Source organism: Hypanus sabinus, chromosome 18 (genome assembly GCF_030144855.1).
Source record: "Hypanus sabinus isolate sHypSab1 chromosome 18, sHypSab1.hap1, whole genome shotgun sequence".
NCBI lineage: Eukaryota > Metazoa > Chordata > Chondrichthyes > Myliobatiformes > Dasyatidae > Hypanus > Hypanus sabinus.
The window spans coordinates 12,995,738-13,021,653 of record NC_082723.1 but is presented as its reverse complement, the minus strand read 5'-3'; the positions used below and the strand labels follow the sequence as shown (position 1 = coordinate 13,021,653).

At 39.8% G+C, this 25,916-nt stretch overlaps 1 protein-coding gene across 1 annotated transcript in view; it reads right to left on the bottom strand.

Annotated features, from left to right (window-relative positions):
* Positions 1–25,916, bottom strand: part of lhx3 (LIM homeobox 3) — a 46,886-nt gene that overhangs the window by 12,393 nt on the left and 8,577 nt on the right. Inside the window, exons 3-4 of the mRNA XM_059993503.1 lie at positions 7,102–7,304; positions 5,842–5,993 (exon numbers count right to left, since the gene is read on the bottom strand). Of these exons, the coding sequence (XP_059849486.1) occupies positions 5,842–5,993; positions 7,102–7,304 (355 nt within the window). The remainder of the gene's footprint in view (positions 1–5,841; positions 5,994–7,101; positions 7,305–25,916) is intronic.

The window sequence follows — 25,916 nt, the reverse complement described above, 5'->3', positions numbered from 1 at the left end:
CCTCTCACTCAATGTCAGCAAGACCATGGAGCTGATTATAGACTTCAGGAGAAGGAAACCAGAGATCCATGAGCTAGTCATCATTGGAGGATCAGAGGTGGAGAGGGTTAGCAACTTTAAATTCCTAGGTGTTATTATTTTGGAGAATTGGTCCTGGGCTCAGCACAAAAGTGGAATTATGAAGAAAGCATAGCAGCTCCTCAACTTCCTTTTAGGTTTGCGGAGATTCGGCATGACATCTAAAATTTTGACAGACTATAGATGTGTCATGGAGGGTGCATTGATTCGCTCGAGCACCAGTGCCCTTGAATGAAAAATCCTACAAAGAGTAGTGGATACGGCCCAGTCCTTCACAAGTAAAGCCCTTTCAACCACTGAGCACATCTACATGAAAGGCCATCGCAGGAAAGCAGCATCCATTATCAGGGACTCCCACAACCCAGGACATGCTCTCTTCTTGCTGCTGCCATCAGGATGAAAGTAGAAGACCCTCAGGACTTGCACCACCCAGTTCAGGAACAGTGACAACCACTCAACCACTAGGCTCTCGAACCCAAGGGGGTAACCTCATTTGCCCCATCGCTGAATTGTTCTCACAACCAAAGGACTCCACTTTCAAGGGCTCATCATCTTATGTTCTCAAAATGTATTGCTTATATATTTATTAATGTTGTTTATTCTTTTTCTGCTTGCACAGTTTGTTGTCTGCTATCCTCTGGCTGATCACCCTTGTTGGGCAGTCTTTCTTTGATTCCCTTATAGTCATTATTCTATAGATTTGACTATGCCTACAAGAAAATGAATCTCAGGGTTGTATATGGTGACATATGCGTACTTTGATAATAAATTTACTTTGAACTTTCATAGATCCAAAAGGGATTTTAGGAGAAATTTCTTTACCTTGCGAGTCTGGTGCTTGCTACCACACGAATAAAGAAAACAGGAGATTGCAAGGATGAGATTGGATGAAGGGTACAAGAAAGATAAATGGAGCATCAGCCCACAAACTGCTATAATGGTTCAGTTTTGCAAATGTTGTTATAACTTCTTAATCACTAACCATCCCTGCACTTAGAGCCACAGAGATGTACAACACAGAAACAGGCCCTTTGGCCCTTCTTGTCCATGCTGAAACCATTTAACCTGCACCAGGACCATAGCCCTCCATACCCCTACCATTTATGGGCCTATCCAAACTTCTCTTAAATGTTGAAAATGAGCTCGCATGCACCACTTGTACTGGCAACTCATTCCACGCTCTCATGTCTCTGTGTGAAGAAGGTTCCCCTCACGTTCCCCTTGAACTTCTCATCTTTTACCCTTAACCCATGACCTCTGATTGTAGTCCCACCCAACCTCAGTGGAAAAAGCCAACTTGCATTAACCCTATCTATACCCCTCATAATTTTGTATAGCTCCATCAAATCTCCTTTCAATCTTCTACATTCTAAGGAATAAAGTCCTAATCGATTCAAACTTTCCTTATAACATTTGGCAAGGTAAATCACCACTTGCCTTACAGAAACAGAAAGCCTTGAATGATTGCAATTTAGAGACAGTATCATGAAGTCATCATACCAGATTATTCAAAGTTGCTGTGCTGCAGAAAATTGCCCAGTTTGAACTGCAGCAGGCCCCAGCGGTGAGGGGGCAATAGAAGTTCCCTCCCTCTTGTAAGACCCCATCATTCTGGATCCAGCTTGCTATCTGGAGTTACTTTTTCCAGATAAGGACAGCTAAAAGGGGTCGACTTCAGATCCCAGAGTCATCTCATGAGATACAGCGAGTCATGTAAAGTGACGAGGCCTGATGTATCACATCTCGACGCTCAGCCGCTGCAGGGTCCTGCTATACTTTGCCAGCTGTCACAGATTTCTGAACAGTTCAAAAGCCTCTTTAGTCAGCAAAGCTATTCAGATTCAAAAGATTCAAAGATCCAAAGTACATTTATTATCAAAGTACGAATGCAGTGTGTAACCCTGGGATTCATCTTCCCACAGACAGCCATGAAAAAAGGGAACACCATGAAACCTGTTCAAAGAAAATAGCGAACACCTAACACACAAAAAAAAGAACAAATCATGCAACTGGCAAAAAAAATTAATTAAAATAAATACATTAGAAGTGTGAAACAATAAACCACTAACAATTAATATTATTAAGTAAAATAATGTAAAACTAAAGGCCTCATTTATCCCTTCTCATTGGTTTGGTGCCTCCATTCAAATGACATAAAACTGAGGAGCCAGATGCAAAGTATACCAAGCCCTTTGACACACTAGATTCAATAGTGTGCCCAGAATTAGCATGGTCAGTCCGATCACACGCAACTGGCCTCTACCTCATCCATACTGGTGAGGGATTTTTGAGCAGCTGTGAATCAGTGGGCCCTCTACCTGTTCCCATAAAGTCCTGGCTAACCAGGAGGAGCTGAGAATGCAATGGCTTAACCTGTTCTTAATCGTTCACCTGCACTATGCTTTCTTAGTAGCTTTTGCTCTTTATTCAGAATTGTTGTTGGTTTACTTTCTTGTACCTCAACGCAGTGTGTAATGATCTGATCTGGAGTGAGCAAGCCAAGCTTTTCACTCTATCATGGTACATATAACAATAATAAAATTCAAAGTTCAAAGTAAATTTATTATCAGAGTATGTATATGACACTATATACTACCCTGGAATTCATTTTCTTGTCGGCATTTACAAGAAAATACAATAGAATTTATGAAAGGCTATAAATAACAGAGACTGACAAAGTGCAAAAGACAAATTATTCAAATAACTTAAAAACTGTAAATAAATAATACTGAGTTTTAGAATCCTTGAAAGTGAGTCTATAGGTTATTGGATCAGTTCAGCACTGAGGTGAGTGAAGTTATCCACACTGGCTCAGGAGCCTGATGGTGGCAGGATTGTAACTGTTACTGAACCTTGTGTATGGGACTGAAGGCTCATCATAAAACAATACCAATACTAGGTCTTCCTCAGGTCTTAAAAATGTGGATGGAAAAGTATTTAATGGTTAATATGGAAGAAGATTATTGGCAAGTTTTTTTCATTTTCTTTGCAAGAGACCTGAAACCATGCTCCCAGAGATGACATCCCAGGAATTTCCCTCAAATACGCATGAATGGTGATGGCACGTGGTTTAATTTGTGCCTCTGTATACTATGTGAATGAAACATGTTGGCATTGCAAGTGGGAAGTCTGATGGAATGGTCACCAACCAGAAACTTTAACTCCGTTCACCCTCCACGGATGCTGCCTGACCCAATAGGAGTTTTCTGCTTTCTTATAGATTAATGTTTTTCTTTACAGATTCTGATTTTACTGCAGACTTATATCATCTGCAACAGTTTGACTCCCACTGCGTGTTACCTGATCTGATTAAGACAGCAGCATCTTGGGCTTATTTTGTGACTTCACCGAGGAGCTGACAATGGAATGTATATCCGCAGTGAAACTGAATTCAACACAGCATGCAGAGGAAGGCATTGTGTGACACTGCATTTCTAATGCTCACTGCGCAAATCATGGTTCAATAGTTATTGTAGTACTTTTTCAGAATTATTTGCATTCAGTCAAATGTACATTGTAATTATATAAAACATTAGATAATCAAATGGAACCTCCAAAAAGACCACAACCTTGTTGTTGGGTTTGGAGGCTTGCGTATCTCAATGACCCAGAGATCTGTGTTGGCTGGAGTCATAGCTTTACGCTTTGGCTCTTGATAAGGTCACCATTCCAAACAGGTCAAAGGGTAGAGGCCAGACTAAGAGTTGTCCACCATTCTTCAGGTTTGGGGTTCAGCTCAAGGCTAACAACCTTCCCGGGTCAAACAAAGTTGTTACAGAAACAACAATGGTTGTAGGGTAATAGTTTTTCCTGAACCTAGTGGTGTGGGACCTGAGACTGCTGTACCTCCTTCCTGATGGCAGCAGTGAGAGGAGAGCACGGCCTGGAATATGGGAGTCCTTGATGATGGACTCTGTTTTTTGTGGCTGCACTCCTTGTAGATGTGCTCAGTAGTGGGGTTAAAACATTCTCCACATAATATTACATCTAAGTACGAGGCTATTCCTTTACCAGGTAAAATAGAAAAAGGAAATATTTTAAGGTGTGAGAGAAAATTCAGATGGACTTTGGTGACTTGGGACCCGAATCCTAGAAAATCTAGTATGGGACACAATTAAAAAAGCAGATATTATACTGCTCCCTTTAATGGAATGATAGGAGGAGATATATCCCTGATCAAGCCACATTCAAACATTGAGGAGAGTTTTGGTCTGCTCACCAAGAAGGGAAATATCTACTTTACTGGGAGTGTAACAAAGCTTCCCCTGATAGAGATGGTGCATGGAGTGTTGATCACTGTATGTGTTGTCCTGATGGGAAAGGATGAATGGACTGGGCTGGAATAACTTAGATATTAGAGGTATGAAGGATAATTTCACTGAAACATATAAAATGATTAAAGAGCCGGCCAATTTGGTTTTGGGGATGTTTCCCTTGGCTGGTTGATATATAACCAGATGTCACTATCTTGGTACAAGAACATTTGGGAATTATGTGAGAAATTTTCTTCATTCCAAATCAGAGGGCTGGGAATATTTAGATGAGATCGAGACTAAAAATTACCTGATTTGCTGACACCAAAAGTTCCATGAGTAAGAAATTGTTTGGGAATATGTGGGATATGAAACATGGTTGTATTTAACTTTCATTCGGGTCATGGGCTGAGTGGCTTCTCCAGCTTTCTGAATTTTTTCAAAACGGTCACTGCTCTAAACTCCAAAGAATACAATCCTTTTCCACCTTTTTCTCTTTCTGGAAATGCCTGGAATCTCATGTCTGGAAACAACCAGTCATTTACATTCAAAGGCCATTTTATTGGGTACATCTGCACACCTGTTTGTCAATGTAAATACCTAATCAGCCAATCATGTGGCAGCAACTTATTGCATAAAAGCATGCAACCATGGCTTCTATTCTCCACTGTGGCCTCTTACCTTTTCTCGTCTGCTTAACACCACCCCCCTCGGCCCCCTCCTCCTTCTCTTTCTCCTATGGTCCACTCTCCCATCTCCAATCAGATTCCTTTCTCTCTAGCCCATTAACTTTTGCACCCACCTGGTTTCACCTATCACCTTTTAGCTATCCTCCTTCCCCTCCTCCACCTTTTTACCCTGGTGTCTTCCCCTTTCCTTTCCAGTCCTGACGAAGTGCCTCCGCCCAAAATGTGGTTTGTTCATTACTGCAGACGCTGCCTGACCTGCTGAATTCTTCCAGCATTTTGTGTGTTGCCAGAGGTTCAATTATTCTTCAGATAAAACATCAGAACAGGGTAGACATGTGATCTAAGTGACTTTGACCAGAATTATTGTACATGCCGGGGGTAGTTTGCGTATCTCAGAAACTGCTGATCTGGGATTTTCACGCACAGCATTCTCTGGAGTTTACCGGGAATGATGCAAAAAACTGTGGACTTTTTTGATGTCTTATAATTTTTATTTGTATTCTGGGTTTTTCGCCCAATCTTTCTCTTTTTTTGTGTGTTCAGGGGAAGAGGATATTAGGGTCGATGTGCCTGTTCCATTTTTGTTCATTTGTTTGTGTGGGGGTTGTTGATAGTGCTGCCGTTCTTGCTTTGTTGGTATCGTGGCAATCTGGAGAAGGTAAAATTCGGAGTTGTACACTTTGTTAATAAATTAATCTTTGAACTGGTCCCTGACTTTCTTGACATTGACAGACCTGTCTTGTATCTCCTGCAATTTCTCTGCTCTTAATTCCCATCCTCCACTTTATTTCTAAGAGAAGGCAGTAACTGCAGGCCCGTACCTGGACCACTCGCATGTCCAGCCCGGTCTCGGATGAAAGCTGCTCGCGCACGTGGCGAGCTGGTTTGGGCGAGTTATTGTAGGCGTTCTTCAGTGTCTCCAGCTGTTTGGCAGTGATCGTGGTCCGCGGCCTCTTGGCATTGGTTTCTGCTTCTGAAAGGAAATGGAATGGAAATGGTATGATCTAACCACCTAGTCAGGAAAAGACAATCTTCTCCCACTGCCCGTGGACGACCTACACGAGGAGCTCCGTGAAAGGGGCAACGGGAATCCAATGAAATATTTCCCTGTTGAGTGTGCCAAGTTGTATTTGGTGGAATTGAGGTGTGTGTGTGTGTGTGTGTGTGTGTGTGTGTGTGTGTGTGTGTGTGTGTGTGTGTGTGTGTGTGTGTGTGTGTGAGTGAGTGTGAGTGTGTGTGTGTGTGTGTGTGTGAGAGTATGAGTGTGAGTGTGTGTGAGTGTGTGTGTGTGTGTGAGTGTGTGTGTGTGTGAGTGTGTGTGTGTGAGTGTGTATGTGAGTGTGAGAGTGTGTCTGTGTGAGTGTGTGTGTGTGAGTGTGACAGAGGGAGAGGGAGCTGTCTGAGAATGTGGCTGGGTGTACGGGTTCCTGCAGATCACTGCGTATGGATGAATATGCGCGGGCGCACACGTCCGTGTGTACGGAGACGTTTGTATGTGTAGATATGTGGCTGTGTGTCTACTCTTCTACATGCATTTATTTTGCATATTGCACTATCATTCACGTCACGGAATTAGAGATAAGGTACACTCAGGCTCCGTGTCAACCCTGACGGCGCATAGATAGTGCCCCAGCAAAAAGAAGAGGCGAAAACCAGACCAGTGAGGTGAGGGTGCGGAGGAGGTTACAATGAAAATGAAAACAGAGATCCACTCGAAGAGACTCGGATGTGAAAGGCTCACTTGGTTTCCCTGTCCACCGATGAGTGTTTTCAGCATCTCTCATTTTATTTCAGATGCCTAGCATCTGCATGATTCTATTTCTAATTTATATATGTGTATGTGTGTGTGTATATATATATATAGGGTATAAGCACTAACGGTCACCATACGCTGAGAGTTAGACCAAGTTTTCCTGACTTTCATAGCATCTGAAGCTATGATTGATTACTAGTTACTCCCGGTGGAGGGTGGATCTAATAATTTCACCAATTAATTAAATACTCATGTTACATAAGTGTTTGGAAGTTATACACCGATATGATGGTCTAGTACGTTTTATACGTTGAGTTGGTTCACTGACCTCGTTGCTTGGCTGCCTCGTAGTCTCCCTTACACACCAGTCTACTGTCCTCCATGAGGTAAAACTCATCGCCCGTAGCCAGTTGCCGCTTGCACACGATGCAGGCGAAACACTGCAGGTGATAGACAAAGTCCTGAGCCCTCCGGACCACTTGGGTGGGGGGGATCCCCTGCTGACAAGCGGCGCATTTCGTTCCGAATCGCCTGCGGATGTGAACACAGCGGGAAGCGGTGTCAGTGCCTCACTGATCGCTGCAGAGACCGACAGCCGCACCGGAGTGGCTTCAGTTCCGCTGCGGTGAAAACTGCCACATCAGGACACAGAGATGACGCTCATGCTCCCTGGATTATTAAAGGTCTATTAATGAGGTAACAATCACTCACCTACAGATACACAAGCACACATACTATCCGTCAGACCCGCAACGTAAGTGTCTGTCTCTATATACTGCACCCTTTTACTGCGGTCGGATACATAAAGACCAACCTGACAGAAACTCTGCAGATAGACAACTACTGCATATCCGCAGAAATTATGAGTTTCATTCCCAGAAATCATAGAAGTTGCATACAAAAAGACAAAATTCACAGTAACACACACAAAATGCTGGAGGGACGCCGCTGAATCCCGTGAGTCTGGACACAATTCATAGCCCGAAGCATTACATCTTCGGCAGAAATGCTTACTGAACTGCTCGGTTCTTTGGAATGCCCCGAAATCGTGACAAGTGGCGATAAATGCGAGTTCTACGACCTGAGCTAATAAATAAGTAATCAGCGGATGTCGTGATGTTTCACACAAAACAGTCGTGCTGCTGACAGCAAGTTAGAAAGATTTAAAAAAAAACTAATGACAGCATCAGGCTATTTTATTACAAATAGGTACACAGAAATAGTAATCAATAATTAATATCCAGGTGGGTATACAGAATGGAATTATACGACGTCCAGATAGAGAATGGACATTGGAAAACATTTGGGGAGCGCATTTCATGATCTGAGGCGACTCAGAAGTGTGTGTCACAGTCTAGCGAGGAACATCGTGCAATATGCTACCGGCTTGAAGTGCGGCGAGCCTGGCGGTTAGATCACACACACACTCACACACACACACACACACACACACACACACACACACACACACACACACACACACACACACACACACACACACTCACACACACACACACACACACACACACACACACACACACACACACACACTCACACACACACACACACACACACACACACACACACACACGATTGTTAGCGTTAGTGATGCTTACTGATGGATAAATATAATCTCAACCCTCGACTTCCTGAAACTGAACTCAAACTAATAGATACAACCAAATAGATTAAAACGACACTAAACAATACTTTACCGGCAAAGCTACACAAACGTCAGGAAGAAAATAGGGGGAAAAAAAACTACTAATGCGGGAAATCTGAAATAAAAATAGAGAAATACAGGAAATACTCATCAGGAGAGGCAATATTTATGGCAAACACTGTCAATGTTTCAGCTTTGGGACCGATGGTCGGAACATTGATGAACGGTCTGCTCGACATGAAAAGTTAAACTGTTTCTAGTTCCATAAATTCTCGCTGAGAGTTGACAGCATTTTCTGTTTTCAGACTCAATACTCAAATGGGTTAACATAAGCAGGTGAAGTGGGAAATGAATCAAAAGAGATAAATATTGTGTGCTGAGGAATGAATATTAAAATGCCTTATACAGTTAGGGAAAACATTTGCCACCCAGCAGTTTATTTTGTAGGGGCACTATATAGCTAAAGACCATAAGAACATAAGTTATATGTGCACAATTAGGCCATTGGTCCATTGAGTGTACTCTGCCATTTCATCACTGCTGATCCAATTTTCCTCTCAGCCGCAGTCTCCTGCCTTCTCCCGGTATCCCTTCATGCCCTGACCAATCAAGAATAAAGCATCCAAACACACACAAAAAAAACCTTTTGGAGAAATAGATACCATTTCCAGGTGGGTTGATCAATTCATTGAAGACATTTGTAAGGATGAGGAAAGTAGACAATCAATATTATGATAGACTCTATGTCCAGTACACCACAGATACAGTAACTATATATATGAGTGTGTTTTGTGTGTGTGTGTGTGTGTGTGTGTGTGTGTATCATCAATTATACACAGGTATATAGAGTTTGCTGATAGACAAATTCACTCAAATTTGTACACCACATCAAGCAGAATAGGTACAATCCCTGAAAACAAAATATAACATTCAGATTGCTAGTTAGGATCTAGATTATAAGAAAGGCAATAACCAGAGGATAGCTAGATAAAGTTTCTGTACAAAAAGATGCAATGTCCATCCAAACAAATGGGCACAGCACTTAGAAATGGATCCAAGGTGATGCACAGACACAAATCGTTGGTAGATAGATTCATTCATTTATCTAGCCATCATCTGGATATTGTCTTTTTTATAATGTAAATCAAATAACTGGACACCAAATAAAATTCAAACAGATAAATAGATTTAGCCTTCTGTTGGCTAATTACATGCAACATGAAAACAAACACAAATATATTGCACCCAGAGAAAGGTACTCTCCACAGAAAGGCATTAGCTACATTACAAAGTAAGTAAAATAAAAGATTGTCTTAATAAATAGATGCAACATATAGAGTTAAAACACCTACATAGAAAAACTGATTTTATTCAAAGTTCAAGATAAATTTGTGATCAACGTGCATGAAGTATAAGTCACTATATACTACCTTGAGATTAATTTTTTTTGAGATTGACTTTTTTTGTATAAAATTTTTTTTTATGATGTATGACTTATCTTTAAATTTTCGATTACAGAGTGATATACCTTTATGTGATATGCTATAACATTTTGATCAATTTTATTACAATATATGAATTTACACAAGTTATGTTGAGATGAATCTATGTGTTGCACTCTGTAAATCTTGCTCTTTTTCTTCTGAATAAAAATATTGTAAAAAGAAAAGAAAGATTAATTTTCTTGTAGACATTCTCAGTAAATACAATGAAACACTAGCAATCAATCAATCAATAGACAATAAGTTATGCAAATACAAAAAATAATTATTATTATAATAATTAATCAATATTAAGAACAATAGTTGTAGAGTCCTTCAAAGTGAGTCCATAGGTTGTGGAATCAGTTCAGTTTTGGGGTGAGTGAAGTTATCTACTCTGGAATGGATATTATCCCCTCAACCATCAAGCTCCTGAATCAATGTCTAAGTAGAATGAATAGCCAGGAGGGAAAATGTATAAGGAACATGACAGACCAATAGAAACAATAATGTGATGGATCTAGATAATGTACCCAGATAATCTAATTAATGGAATATCCTGATTTATAAATTGAGCGAGTACACTGCTAGATAAATAGACATTTTACCAGTGGATCAATAAATAACATTTCCACACAGAAGAACAGAAACAAAACCATGATAACTGAATGGATACAGTATACAGATTGATGGATACCACATCCCAGTTGTTAAATAGAGCATTCTTATAGAAAATATGTAACATATCCTGAGAGATCCATAGATGTTGAAAGCAAATAGATAACCTCCAGCTGTATAATGAAATAGTAATATTCTATCCAGTAATTTAAATGGACAGAGTACTCTGATAAATAATTAGATATGAAATCCTGATAGATAAATATCCATACAGAAAATAGAAACTCTAACCAGATTCACAAATAAATGAAGGATTAAGACACACAGCTGATAGATAGAAGTCAGATAAACCATATAAAGTATCTATGATATTTTTACTCACAGGACAGCGGCATTCCAGGCAACTTTGTTGCCCACCTCTAACTGCCCTTGAATTGAATGGCTTGCTTGTCCATGTCAGAGGGCAGATAAGAGAAAACCATGCTGGATTCACATAAACATTATAAACTTAGTTCTCCAAAGAACATAAGTGGGCTGGCTAGGATTTTACAACGATATTTATTACACTAAATTTAGAAGAATGAAATGTTTTGAATTGAAGTGAAACTTCCACAGAAGGATTTGAGAACGTATTTCCAAATCTATATTACTTGCTGATTGAGATGACTATAATTCTGGAAACCACACATGACTAACCATAATTCTCTAGATATTGTTCATGTAGGAAGAGGAAGTTTTTGTAGACATGGAACATATCTCAGCACAGAAACAAAAATCATTTTCACTCTCCCTGAATCTTTTATGATTTTTGCACATTTCAAATAAATCTGAGCTTCATCTATGCCAGACTAGTTAACCTTTCATCATTATAAAACATTCCTCAGATTCGACAGTATCCTCTTAGATCTGCTTTGTATGTACTCTGCTGCCAACACAGCCTCTGAATACTGCTCACCACAATAAGGTACTGAAATGGTGCACTACCTGATATTTTAGACACTTTGAGCTCTTGCATTCACATTAAACTGCCACCAACAATGCACCCTAAAAACCTTGTTTCTTCCCCCTCTCTTGCTCTCTTTTTTAATTATCCATTCTGGCCAGATTTGCAAGCCATTCCTACCTATAAGGCGAAACTTAACACCATGAATGGCATTGATGTTTCACTCCCAGATGAGCTCAATGCCTTTTATGCACATTATGAAAGGGAGAATAAAACTGTGGGAATCACTGCAGCATCTGGTGACCCTGTGACCTCTGTATTGGAGGCCGACAGCAGAACATCTTTCAAGAGGATGAACCCTCGCAAGACACCAGGCCCTTATGGTGTACCTAGTGGGGCACTGAAAACTGGTGCCAACCAACTGATGAGAGTTCAAGGACATCTTCAATCTCTCACTGCAGCAGTTGTTGCAGAAAAAGCTGCAGAAAGTTGTAAACTCAGCCAGCTCCATGATGGTAACTAGCCTCCCCAGCATTCAAAAAGCAACGTCTCAAAAAGATCTCATCCATTATTAAGGACTTCCATCACCCAGGCCATGCCCTCTTCTCATTGCTACCATCAAGGAGGAGGTACAGGAGCCTGAAGACACACACTCAATGTTTCAGGAACAGCTTCTTCCCCTCACCATCAGATTTCTGAATGGTAAAGAACCCATGAACTCTACCTCATTCTTATGTTGGTTTACTTTTTGCATTACTTATTTAATTGTTTTCATATATTTCTTATTGTAATTTATAGTTTTTATACCATGTACTGCAATGTACAGCTGCTGCAAAACAACAAATACACAACATACAGCAGTGATATTAAACCTAATTCTAATTCTGGCTCCCCTGTTACTCCTTTCTTTCTCCTCACCTGCTCATCACCTCCCTCTGGTGCTCCTCGGTGCACTCTATCAGATTCCTTCATCTTCAACCCTTAACCTCTTCAACCTATCACTTCCCAGCTTCTAACTTCACCCCTTCCCTCACCTACCTTTCCCCTCACCTGACTTCACCTTTCAACTTGTATTCCTCCTTCCACCTTCTTATTCTGGCTTCTATTCCCTTCCTTTCCAGTCCTGATGAAGGGCATTGGCCTGGAATATTGACTGTTTATCCCGCCTCCATAGATGCTACCTGACTTGCAGAGTTCCTCCAGAATTTTGTGTGTTGCTGACGATTGACACCAATTCCTCCAATTTTTGGCTATCAGGCATGGATGTCTCACATATGTTAAACATTCTCTGCTGGAGTTCAAATGACAGCCATTTTGTAGGTGGCCTCTGAATGGATCACCTGCACCCGGCTGAGTAAAACTTAGAACATCCTACACCTTCCCATGTGCACGCTTCACCTTTACAAGTAACAATAATTATCATATTTACTTAGACCCATAATTATCTTTGAATCTTCTCTGCCTGTACCTTTTTTCTCCTAGCAGCACTATCTGCTTCCGCTCACTCATGGAATGCAAATCAGCATATATAAATACAGCTCAAAATTAGTGAGGGCCACTTCATATCAAATTAGCATTGATTGCATCCTGATTGACATCACTATTTGTCTATTCTGAATGTCTCTGGCATATGCAAATACTACTTTCTAACATTGAAATATTAAATATTGCTGTAAAATAATAATAAATCAACATCAAAACTGCTAAAACAACACTGTTACAATTGCACAGCCACCATGTTTGGATGTACATTGCATCTAGGTGGATAAGGAGATACAAGTGATTACAGATGCTGGAATTAATGCTGGTTGTTGCTCGACTCATTGAGTTCCTCCAGCAGATTGCTTATTGTGAAAGGAGATATAGGATCTGGATAAAGTGTTGCTACCATAGCCAGATAAAAGATTAATTGATAATTAATTGTTATTTTTTACATTTTTATTCTGTTGGTTATGAAACATCATGTTTACAATTAACAATTCTCCTGCACCAATTCCTGTTTCTGCCCTAACTTTTCCGCTGAACCACCATGCTCCAATTTTTAAACAATGATTTCCTGATCCTAAATCCCCAATCAAAAGAAATAGATTCCATCCCAATACACACAAGGTGCTGGAGCTCAGCAGTTCAGGCAGCATCTATGAACAGGAATAAACAGCCGACGTTAAGAGCCAAGGCACTTTATTAGTATTCCATCCAACTTGTCAGTCCCCTGTCGCACTCTAAGAATTACCCTTTAACTTAAGTTCCAGGCATGGCAGGCCTTCAATGCACCACTTCTCCTTAACCTGAAGGAGTCCTGCCATTATTCTGGCAAACCTATTCTGTCCTCCCACCAAGACCAATAGCATCTGTGTACAACAGGGGAGCACACATCATAATACAATAGTCTCTGTTTCATTATTTCATACATTATTATTGCACATTATTGCACTTTGGTAAATTATTATTGTGTCTATTATTATTCTGCACTTTATTATGAGTTAATATTATTAATATATTTATTACTATGCTAAGTGTGTTTTTAAATGCTGCTGATGTAACAAAGTAATTTCCCAATAATAATAATAATAATAATAATATTGTTGTTATTATTTCTAGTTAAACATTGTTCTTTGGGTGCAGCTCAATCAAGATTGTGTGTGATTGCATGAAAATTTTTCATCTGTTGTAACTAGGCCAGTACTATATTGATTTTAATGATTATTTCCCAGGACCTCTACAAGTAATATTACATAAGAAACAGGATCAGGGGTAAGTCATCTGGCTCATCGAGCCTGCTCCGTCATTCATTAAGAACATGGCAGATCTGACAGTGGATTCAACTCCACCAACCTAATGAGATAGCCTCTACTGCTTCCCTAGGCAGAGAAATCCATTGATTTACCACTCTCTAGGAAAAGCAGTTTCTCCTCATCTTCATACTAAATCTTTTCCAGAATCTTGAGGCTATATTATCTTAGTTCAAGTCTCATTTAACAGTGGAATGTACATAGACTCGTACCTATCTTCGGGTTTTCACATCTTCTAACTTTTTGCTCTTCTATCCCATGCAGGTCTCTTGTTCCTATATATTGAACTCCTTTTCTCATATTTTACTTACTTGCTGAAGCTAGTAATGTACCTTTGTAAATTAATGCATAAATATGCATTGGTTTCCATATTGCCTTTCCTTCTGTCTTTAGCAAACTTGGATACATAACTTACTTTCCTACTACCTAGACAGTATAAAAATAATTTGAAAAGACATAACCTCTACAAAAATTATCAAGGGATGTACCTATTTCACCTTGCCATTTTCAGTAACTGTTAGTTATCTTTTGTCTCCTATTTCTTGGATAAAGCTGGAACGAGGTCAATAACAGACCTTCAATTCCATGAGCCATAGTTTAAATCTCCATCGTGGGATAGCCAATTTCTGAAAACTGATATGGATTAACATCCACAGACACTTTTCTGCTTGTTTAAGCAACCACCTTCAAAAAAATCATATTCATCAGATATATATTACTATATTACTATTTACAAATGAAAGGTAGCTAACCTTGATAAGCTGAGCATTTTTAAGGTATACTCCTTATGAATGTGCTATTCAGAGAGAGACAAGTAAATAATACAGAATGAAAAGTAAATATAACATTGAGTGCAAGATGAAGCTCTTGTACAGAAAAAAATAGGAATGTAAGCAGCAGAGAAAGTTGTAAAATACAAATGGGCTAGATAGGCTTAGTGGCCAAATTTTGCTCCTATGTCTTATAAAGAGAGGCATTGCACTCCATCAGATAACAGGATAGAGCAACTGGGCAAGTGAAGAGTGACTGCAGTCAGAATTAAATAATGACGGGAACAGAATAGAGATTCCACATTCATATACCCAAGAGATTTGGCAAATGCTTGAGCAACACACACAAAATGCTGGAGGAACTGGCAGAATACTTGGGAGTGTGGAGGAGCAGAGGGATCTGGGGGGTACATATCCACAGATCCCTGAAAGTTGCCTCACAGGTAGATAGGGTAGTTAAGATATCTTATAGGGTGTTAGCTTTCATAAGTCGAGGGACAGAGTTTAAGAATCACGGGGTAATGATGCAGCTCTATAAAACGCCGGCTAGGCCACCCTTGGAGTACTGTGTCCAGTTCTGGTCGCCTCACTATAGGAAGGATGTGGAAGCATTGGAAAGGGTACAGAGGAGATTTACCAGGATGCTGCCTGGTTTAAAGAGTGTGGATTATGATCATGGATTAAGGGAGCGAGGGCTTTACTCTTTGGAGAGAAGGAGGATGAGAGGAGACATGATAGAGGTGTACAAGATAATAAGAGGAATAGACAGAGTGGACAGCCAGCGCCTCTTCCCCAGGGCAACACTGCTCAGTACAAGGGGACATGGCTTTAAGTTAAGGGGAGGGAAGTTCAAGGGGGATATTAGAGGAAGGTTTTTCACTCAGAGTGGTTGGTGTGTGGAATGCACTGCCTGAGTCAGTGGTGGAGGCAGATACACTAGTGAAATTTAAGAGACTACTAGACAGGTATACGGAGGAATTTAAGGTGGAGAGTTATATAGGAGGCAGGGTTTAAGGGTCCGCACAACATTGTGGGCCGAAGGGCCTGTACTGTGCTGTACTGTTCTATGTTCTAACTTAGGCAGCATCTATGGAGGGATATAAACAGTCGACATTTCAGGCCGAGACTCTTGGTCGGGACTGAAAAAGAAGCAGGGTGTGGAAACTAGAATAAGAAGGTGCAAGATGAGGAGGTCAAGCTGGCAGGTGATGAGTGAGACCAGTTGAAGGGGAAAGAGGGTGGGTTGAGGAGGGTTGGTGAAGTAAGAAGCTGAGAGGTGAAAAGTGGAAGTGATAAGGGGCTATCTGACAGGAGAAGATAGTGGACCATGGAAGAAAGGCAAGGAATGGGTGCACTAGAGGGAGGTGATGAGCAGGTGAGAAGAGAAGGGGTAATAGGGGAACCAGAATGAGGAACGGAAAAGGAGAGAAGAGGGAGGTGAAAGAAATTACTGGAAGGTAGAGGAATCAGTGATCATGCCACCAGGTTAGAGGTTACCTAGACAACTCAAGTAGAGTCAATCCTTAGAGAAATTGAAGGATACTGCACTCAAACTATCAAAGAGGGGATGTACACAAACAGCACAATACAATACTTAGCAGTGATTGGATGTATCTACATGTGGGGTTCCCAACCTTTTTATCACATGTATCCATACCATTAGCCACGGGGTCCATGGACTCCAGGTTGGGGACCCCTGATCTAGATAGATACAGATATATTGGCCGTGAAAGATAAAGAAAGGCCATTCCCAGATTTTCTGTGATTTCATCATCCATCATCTCACTTAAATAAAAATACTGGGAATGCTCAGCAAAGAAACAGAATTAATGTTTTTGCTTGAAGTCCTTCATTAGAAGACTCTTAGTTTACAACTTGAAATGTTAACATTGTTAATCTTTCCACAGATGCTGTCTAATCTGCATCTATAATATTTTCTTGTTTATCTTCAGAAACATCAACATCGTAAATTTTCTTTTTATTTTCATTCATCACCTGATTTCCAGTACCCACAATGGTGGGAGATGAAGGACAGGCCTTGGGCCAAATATTGGAGTGCCCTCTTCACCAAACTAGGCCAATCATTAACATAAGATATATCTTTGAAACAACATTGTTTGGACTTTCCCTGTCCTAGAACCTCGGATGGTCAGACTGCTGCAGAGATACTGATGGCAGACGTTAAATAAATACTGTAGGTAAATAAATGGAGATATTTCAATGGGCAGTAGTAAAGGAACTACACTCAGATAGCTGGGAAGAAATTGTATCCATACAGATAGGGAGGTACTTTCCACTTAGTTAATGATAATGTATGCTCAGACAAAGAGATACATCATGCAGATAGATATATCCAGAAAGTGATATGTTCTGCACATAAATAATTAGATTATCCACCCAGGTAGGTCAATAGATCTACACAAATGGATGCCAAGTCCAAATGTTAATGGTAATAGTAACAAGTTACTACCTCTTACAATAAATATGTATAATAAAAGACATGTAAAGAAACTTTCTACACAGGTTGATGTTAAGCACAGTACATAAACAATGAAAGCTCAGATGGATGATATACACAGACTATGTCTCTGAATGTATTATTTCTCTTTAGCTGTTGAGGGACAATATTTCTACGTCTAAGTGGGTACAGCATCAGTTTGCCTGGATAGCACCTCTTTATCGAAAGGCCATGGCTACCCTATACTTAACTTGTACCTTCACTCCATTTATCTCTTTACGGTATCTGTTTATTTATTTTGATGGGTGTATCTCCCTGAATATCTGGCTTAATATAGCTGGGTAGGTATTGGATTAATTCACAAACCTAGATGAAATGTCTCCTTACTTGCTCAAGTATAACATCCCTCTACTTCTCTTTTCAGAGTATCCACCTGGGTATCTCTGTCTGGAGAGGGTAGTGATGCATTCACATATCCATTGGCACAAATCTGTGGTTAGATATGTCTTCCAGATTTGCTTTAGCCACCAAAAGAGAGTACTTTGGCTTCAGCACACTACCATGCACAAAGCCCACAGTGTCACTCTGAGTAGGCTTCCTTCCACTGGAAGTGTTGGGGAGAAGCAGGTCAAGGGATGAAGACATGCAGATAATGAAGCTAATAAACAGGTCTAGAGCAGATGTTAAGGTTGGACCATCAGTGGGTTGACCAGATCAGACAGAAGATGAAGGGATGGAATGGAATGGTGAAGAAAGGATGTGGAGGACAATGAAGATAAAGCAGTTTATCTATCTTGATACAGTATCATTGACTGTCTAGTAAAGTATCCCATTACCTGTGTGAGGAGAATATTGTTAATTGAGTATACAATAAGGAATACCACAGAGTGAGCTGCTATACCACACAAATAAAGAAATAGCGTACACAGATATCAAGCTATGATACCCAGATTTAAAAAATCAAATCTCATGATTAACAGTGAGTTGTTCTGCTCAGGAAGGAAAAAGAGATTATCCTATTGGATAAAAACATGCTTCACCCAGGCAGATAAAGAGATACCTTATCCGGATGGATAAATAATCAATGAGTTCAGATATAAATAGGTATTTTAATTCAAATAAATAAATAAATAAATACATACATACATACATACATACATACAGACAGACAGACAGACGAGTAAATAGGCACAAATAGAAACCTATTATCCCATATGAATAGAATGATAATAACTTTGAATGATACTCTACCCAGTCAGGAAACTGCTCTACTCAAATAAATAGATACCCTGTTAAGACAAAAATATGCCCTAAACAGTTAGATAAGCAGAAAAATAATGGAAATAGAATGCCAGACAATGAGAGGGGAGTGGTCACCCAATTGTGCAAAGGTCACACACAGGAATTTAGTGAAGAGCTGGAAGAGAGATGCTGCTTGCTGTCAAAAAGAAACATAAAAAAGCACCATCTATCATCAAAAATCCCATCACCCAGGTCACACTCTTTCCTCACTGCTGCCATCAGGAAGGAGGGACAGGAGCCTAAGGTACCACAACACTAGGTTCAGGATCACTTATTACCCTTCAGACTCCTGAACCAATGTGGAAAACTTCACTCACTTCAACACTGAACCAATCAGTGACACAGCTATGGACTCACTTTCAAGGTCTCTACAACTCATGTTGTCAGCGTTACTTTTTCATTTATCTCTCTATCTATCTATTGTTATTGCTATATTATCATTTGTTTTTTTTGTCTTTGTACAGCCTTTGTGTGTGTATAATTTTTCATTGATTCTGTTGTATTTCTGTGTTCTACTGTGAATGCCTGCAGGAAGTGAATCTCTGTATAGTATATGGTGACACCGTATAGTATATAGTGACATACATGTACTTTGATAATAAATTCATTTTGAACAGTGAACTTTGGACTTAAATAATCAAGATGCATTTTAAGAAAAATATTTTAATAATTAATAAAACAACCAGGTTAAGTTATAATGGTCAGCTTGAAGTGAATAATTGAAAATAGTGTTTTAAACAGGACCATTCACTCATATAAGACATATAAATAAGTAATTAAAAATCAAAATAATAGAAGTATCAATAATGTGATCAAGTTAACAAATTAATAATAAATCGTTAGAAAAGGGATTGATGAAGAAAAGCATGCCACCTTAGAATGTAGAATGTGCAGCCAAGGTAGAATTGACTGATATGCAACAGATATAAAATAAAGAGAAACTAACAATAACCAGGATGAGACCTTTAACATTCCATGTGTTATTAAAACTTATCTCTATCTCATCCCACATGATCTTCCTTTCCCTCAATTCCCTAGCATCCAAAACTTGTCAATTTGATAATCCCTCTCAAATACAGAACTCATAATTATCTCAGAGAAAAAAATTCTGAAGATTCCAGCTTATCTTCCCTGGTCCTCAACACCACTCCTTTAGTTAAGAAAGCACAGCAGCATCTCCACTTCCTGAACAAGTTCTGGTGAGCACCATTGAGAATACCCTGACCAACTGCTTCGCCTTCGGGTATGTGAATTGCAAGGCATCTAACTGCAAAACCTTACAAAGGATTGCGAAGACAGCTGAGAGGATCATCAGGGTCTCTCTTCCAACTATCAGAAATATTTACCAGGAGTGCTGCATATGACCCCACTCATCTGTCCAACAACCATTTTGACCCCTTACCATCATGCAGGAGATACCAAAGCATTAGGACAAAATCAGTTAGGATGGGAAACAGCACTCCCCCAGGTCTTGAGACGACTGAACTACCTGCCACTACCCAGATCTCACCATATAGCGTAATACTGCTTCACTTTTTAAACTTGTGTGTAAATGCACCTTATTATTTGTAGTAATATTACTTCATGTGTTGTGTGTGAGTTATATGCACTGTGTTGTGCATTTTGGTCCAGAGAAACATTGTTTTGTTTGGCAGTATACATTGAGTTGACAATAAAATTGATCATGCCTTACAGTTGTTTTAGATTGCAGCGAAAGGAGACAGCCTCTCAAATACTTTACCAAGCTTGCTCGAAGTATTTTACATGCTTCAGTGTGAGCAATCTTCATGCTTCCAGGTCAATTCTATTCAATTTCTCCCACAGGTAATTCTCTTCCTCTCAGGAACCATACATTGGACTGTACCTAAAGCAAGTAAATTCCTCCTCAGCCACAGACACCAAAACAACATGAATTACTGCAAATGTGGTCTTGTCATATTATTGTATGGTTTTTTAGCAAGATTACATTGTTCTGGTCCTACAGCCCCTTTCACCTAAAGCAAACATGCCATTTGCCTTCATAATTGCTTGACATACCTGCATTAACTTTCTGCATTTCATTAACCACCAAATGTTACTAATTTCTCATCACTTTTGCTCCTCCCATCCTACTAACCAAAGTTAATTCCCTCACAAAGCTTCTTGCCAACTTGCTAGTTTGCACTGCAGACACTTTTCCTCCTCCGTACACCTCTATTTTCCACCTGCCCCTGCGACATCAGGAACGTATGATCTTTGTGAGTTCACACAGGAAGCAGCTGCCAACCTAAGAAGAGTTTGTTTTTCCCAACTACGCATGTTATACCATTCACCAGCCCTAGGTTAACAGAGGAAGCTCTGGCACATATTCAGATACATATTCAGGAATATGGATCAACAGACAATCTGCTGAAGGAATTCAGCCAATTGAGCAGCATCTCTGAGAGCAAAGGAATTGCCCACCTCTTGGATCAAAACCCTGCGTCAGGACTGTTGCTCCAAGGTTGACACTAATCTGTTACTCAGACCTGTGAGTCCTTCAGATTTAGGTTTAGATTTATCAACATGTATATCAAAGGACAGAGTGAAATGTGTTACTGCCAACACAGTCCAAGGATGTGCTAGGGACAGCCCACATTTCCTGGTGCCAATAGAGCATGCCCACATTGTTCAGCAATAAACTCAAGCAACAACAGCAACAAAATAAAACATCAAAACTAGCCCCTCTCCTCCGTTTTACCTATCCTCTCAGTCTTTCTCTCTCTCTCTCAGACACACACACACACACACACACACACACACACACACACACACACACACACAGACACATACACACAGAAGCATGCTTATATGATGTAATAATGACATTTTCATAGCGCTCAAATTTTTTTTTGACTCTCTGGATATATGATATCTACTGATTACCGCCCCCCCCCCCCCAACCTTAACCACCCTGCTGGTTATTTTTTCAATTTGACGGATATTGTTCCTGGATTTATAAATGATACATGCCCGGAGAGGCAAAGGGATAACAAATCTGAATGGGTAAAGATCATTAATTCTGAGTCTAGTGCTTTCCCAGCACATTTGACAAATAAACTCTTGTTGGGCTTCCAGCCGGGTACAGCTATTGATTATAACCGACATTTCAATGACAAATTCTACAGCCTTCTTTAGGCTGAACCCTGAAGAAGATGGCAGAGTTTGTCATCCAAACATCAGTTATAATTGATACCTGTACTCAGCTAGAAGCCCAAGAAGAGTTTATACTTGATTCAGCTTGATAAGGGGATAATTACGCAGACAAAAAAGATATTAAATCCAGATAGCACAGGAGATCGACCACATAGACTGAAATATAGCACACTCATCTTTCTTTCCAAACTTGTCTTACCAGGCAGTTTCATATTCTATGATGGTCTTCAACCTTATAACTCAACCTGTGTTGATTCATTGATGCATCTTCAAATACTAGGCTCTACCACTACCTGTCATCCTTTTAATTCCTAAGCTGACAAGAATGGGATTCTCTCATTGAAACTCTTGTCTGATCCATTTCAAGTTCATTCTTTAAGACAACTTGTGAAAATACAATATATGACAAGACATGGTAGCCATATGAAGTGATACTTTTCCCAGACGTAGAATGAACAATCATACCCAAGAAGGTAAAGAAATCAGGTAAATACTGGTCCCAAATAAAAGATGTTAACCCTTAAGGCAATGAAATAGAAATAAAGGTATATATACCCTCTACTTCATCTTGCATTGCAGTCTTTGCACCATTCTGCTAATTTGCATTTGTTGTTGCATTTATTATTACCCTTCATTTTTCATCTCCCCATTATGTCGTTGGTGTTTAGGGCAGCAATGGAAGCCTTCCATCTTTATCTGTCCTTGGTCTCACACAAACATAGAAGGAATCTTTACTGCTGTTTCGTTAATAATTTTTTTTGACCAGTCAAGGTTGTTAGCCCCAAGGTGAACCTCTGAACCTGGACCACTCTTAGCCTGGCCTCTACCCTTTGATCTGTTTGGCATGGGTGACCCTACCAAGAGTCAAAGCACAAGACCCTGACTCTGGCCAATATAGTTTTCTGGGTCAATGAGGCACACCCCACGACAAGGTTGTGGTCACCCTGGAAATATTATTACTATGCATGCCATTTACTGCCTGAGCAAAGAATCCAAGCAAGGGATTTCATTGCAACCTGGTGAATATGACCATAGAATAATCTAATCTAATTGTTTTCTACATATAAAGTGTATGCAGAAAAAGACAATTTAACCATGATACACAAGGACATACTGTAAGAGATAGATAAAGTGAATAGTCTGATGGATAAAAGAGATGCCTTACCCAGATGTGCAAGAGGAAAGTGAACCCAGATGAATAGAGGCAATACACCCAGACAAATAAAGAAATAACATATGTTGATGGATAAAAAGATATCAAGGCCAAGTAGATAAAGAGATATTGTATTCTAATAGATCAATAAATAAAATAACTTACCGGGTATAAAGAGAGGTTCTACACTCAGGCAGATTACAAATTAATGTAAGCAGACAGTTCAAGATGTATTGTCTCCAAATAGGGAAAAATAATACACATGCAGGAAGATTAATGGCCAAGACAGAACTGGGGACATTACCCCTGTATCTATCTGTATCCAGACTGTCAGAAATATTCCACTTTGATGCACAAATGGTCACTCTACAAAACAAATGAAGGAATATTGTACCTGGATAGATTTTTCTGAAAGATTATCACCCTCAAACATTAAGTCTGTTTCCTCTTCACGAGCTTGATCTACAATGCCTCATGTTTCATGATTACATTTCAGAAATGCAAGTGGTATTTTGCTTCTGATGGATGGGGGGAGGGGGATACTCTGCACAGATGGGTAAAATGTTTCTACACCTAGGTAGAGAGCAACACCATCATTGGACAGACCATGAGAGGACTACTACAAATAGAGAGAACTCCTAGATCACATAACAAAGAAGTATTGGACCAGACAGTACTTTACAGCAATGGATAGAGATATACCACACATTGAAAGATTTTTAAAAATTATTCGACCCAAGACAGACTAAGAGATAGAATAATGAGAGATAAAATAGTAATGTATTCATGTAAGGGTATAATGGAATATTCTTGCCAGATAGCCAAATTCACTGAACAAAGACAAAGAGAAAGTTTCCCAGATGAAGATATACCTTACCCAGACACAAAAGAGACACTCTATCCAGAGACATAAAAAGAGTTAGATGGAAACAGTATCTGGTTAGGCTGCTAGGTAGAACTCTTTGATAGCTTAATATACTGTACATTGTATCCTGATAGTTAAAAAGATCCCTAACACGTGGATAATTGTGTAGAGGAGATAGATACACACAGAAAACAGATCCCACATTCAGATAAATTAATAGATACCATCACCAACATTTCCCAATGCATCCTTCACTGCTTCATTATTGGGCTCCCTCTATCTTGCAGTCAGATGAGGGACGCACGCTGATGAATATGCAGCCTTCAACTCCATTTGCAAGTATAATGAAGCAGTCCATGCATCACAAGTGCAAGATTGGACAGGTTTGAGCTGATAAATGGAGATGGCCCTGCACAAGTCCCAGTCAATGACCATCTCCAAAAGGAAAACATCCAATGTTCGCTCTTTAAAACATTAGCAGCAACAACTCCACCCCCCTAATTAATATGCCATAACCATAAACTTAACTAGATAAGCCACATAAATACCATGGCTGCAAGTGCACTGACTCACTCCTTGTCTCATCAGACACTTTCCACCAACAATGAGAGACAAGTTAGGCGAATGCTGGATTTATCTCATTTCTGTGGGCAAGTGCACTCTAATAACATTCAAAAGAATTATCTGACACTGCCAATAATTCTTTAATACACTAGCCGCCAAGTTAAACACTGCAGAAAAGCTTATTTAACCACACCTCCCAAAAAATGAACCCACGGCCTTGATGACTGAAGGGACTTAAAAAGAAGTGGGAGCCAAGTTAGTAGATATGTCGGCAGTAATCTGCTAAAACTTGTTTGATTCTGCAGGAGGCCACAGAGGATTCAAAGATAACTCGCAATGCTACTATTTGAGAAAATAGAGAAGTTGGGAGCAGGAAATCAAGGGCCAGTTTTCCCAACAATGACCAATGGGTAAGAAGCAATTGCAAGACATCTGGAAAATCTTTAGAATAACAAACAGAATTCACATGGTTTATATTAGGGAAATTGACAGATTGGGTAGTGTAGTCTGAATCTGTAACAAACTGAGGAGATTCAGAAAATGACTCCAAGAATGAAAGGGTTAACATATGAAGAGTATTTGATGGCTCTGGGCCTGTACTCACTGGAGTTCAGAAGAATGAGGGGATTTTCACTGAAACATCAAGTGGAGGTGCAAAGGATATATCCTATGGTAGGAGAGTCTAGACCCAGAGGACACAGCCTCAGGATATAAGATCTTCCCTTATGAAAGATATGAGGAGGAATTCATTGCCACAGATGGCTATGGAGGCCAAGACATTGGTATATTTAAAGTGGAGGTTAATAGGCTCTAGATTAGCAAAGGGCATCAAAGGTTATGGGAGAAGGCAGGAGAATGTGGTTCAGAGGGATAATAAATCAGCCATGATGGAATGACAGAGAAGACTTGATGGGTTGAATGGCTGAATTTTGCTCCTATGTCTTATGGCTTATAGGTGGATACTGGGAAACCAAAAGGTGCATTTTATAAGTGGAAGGCATTCTGTATGCTGGCACACAAAGTTTTACTACACGTGATACAAGTGCATGGGACTGGGGAATATGGTATATTGTAATGGGTTGGGGACTGGATAATTAAAAGAAAACAGTCAGGAAAATTGGATAATTTTCAGATTAGCAAACAGAGAAAATCACTGCAATGTTCTTTCTATTTTTCCCTGAAAACTGCACAGCACTTTAATAAAACATCATACAAAAGAAAATGACAACAAAGGCAACGTGCATGGGAGCATTTCATAGCCATGCACCTGCACAGCTTGAAGGGTACAGTGACAATCAAAAATAAGGAGGAATTTCAATTTCAGACTTCTCTACGCTATATACATTAGCTATCACTGAAT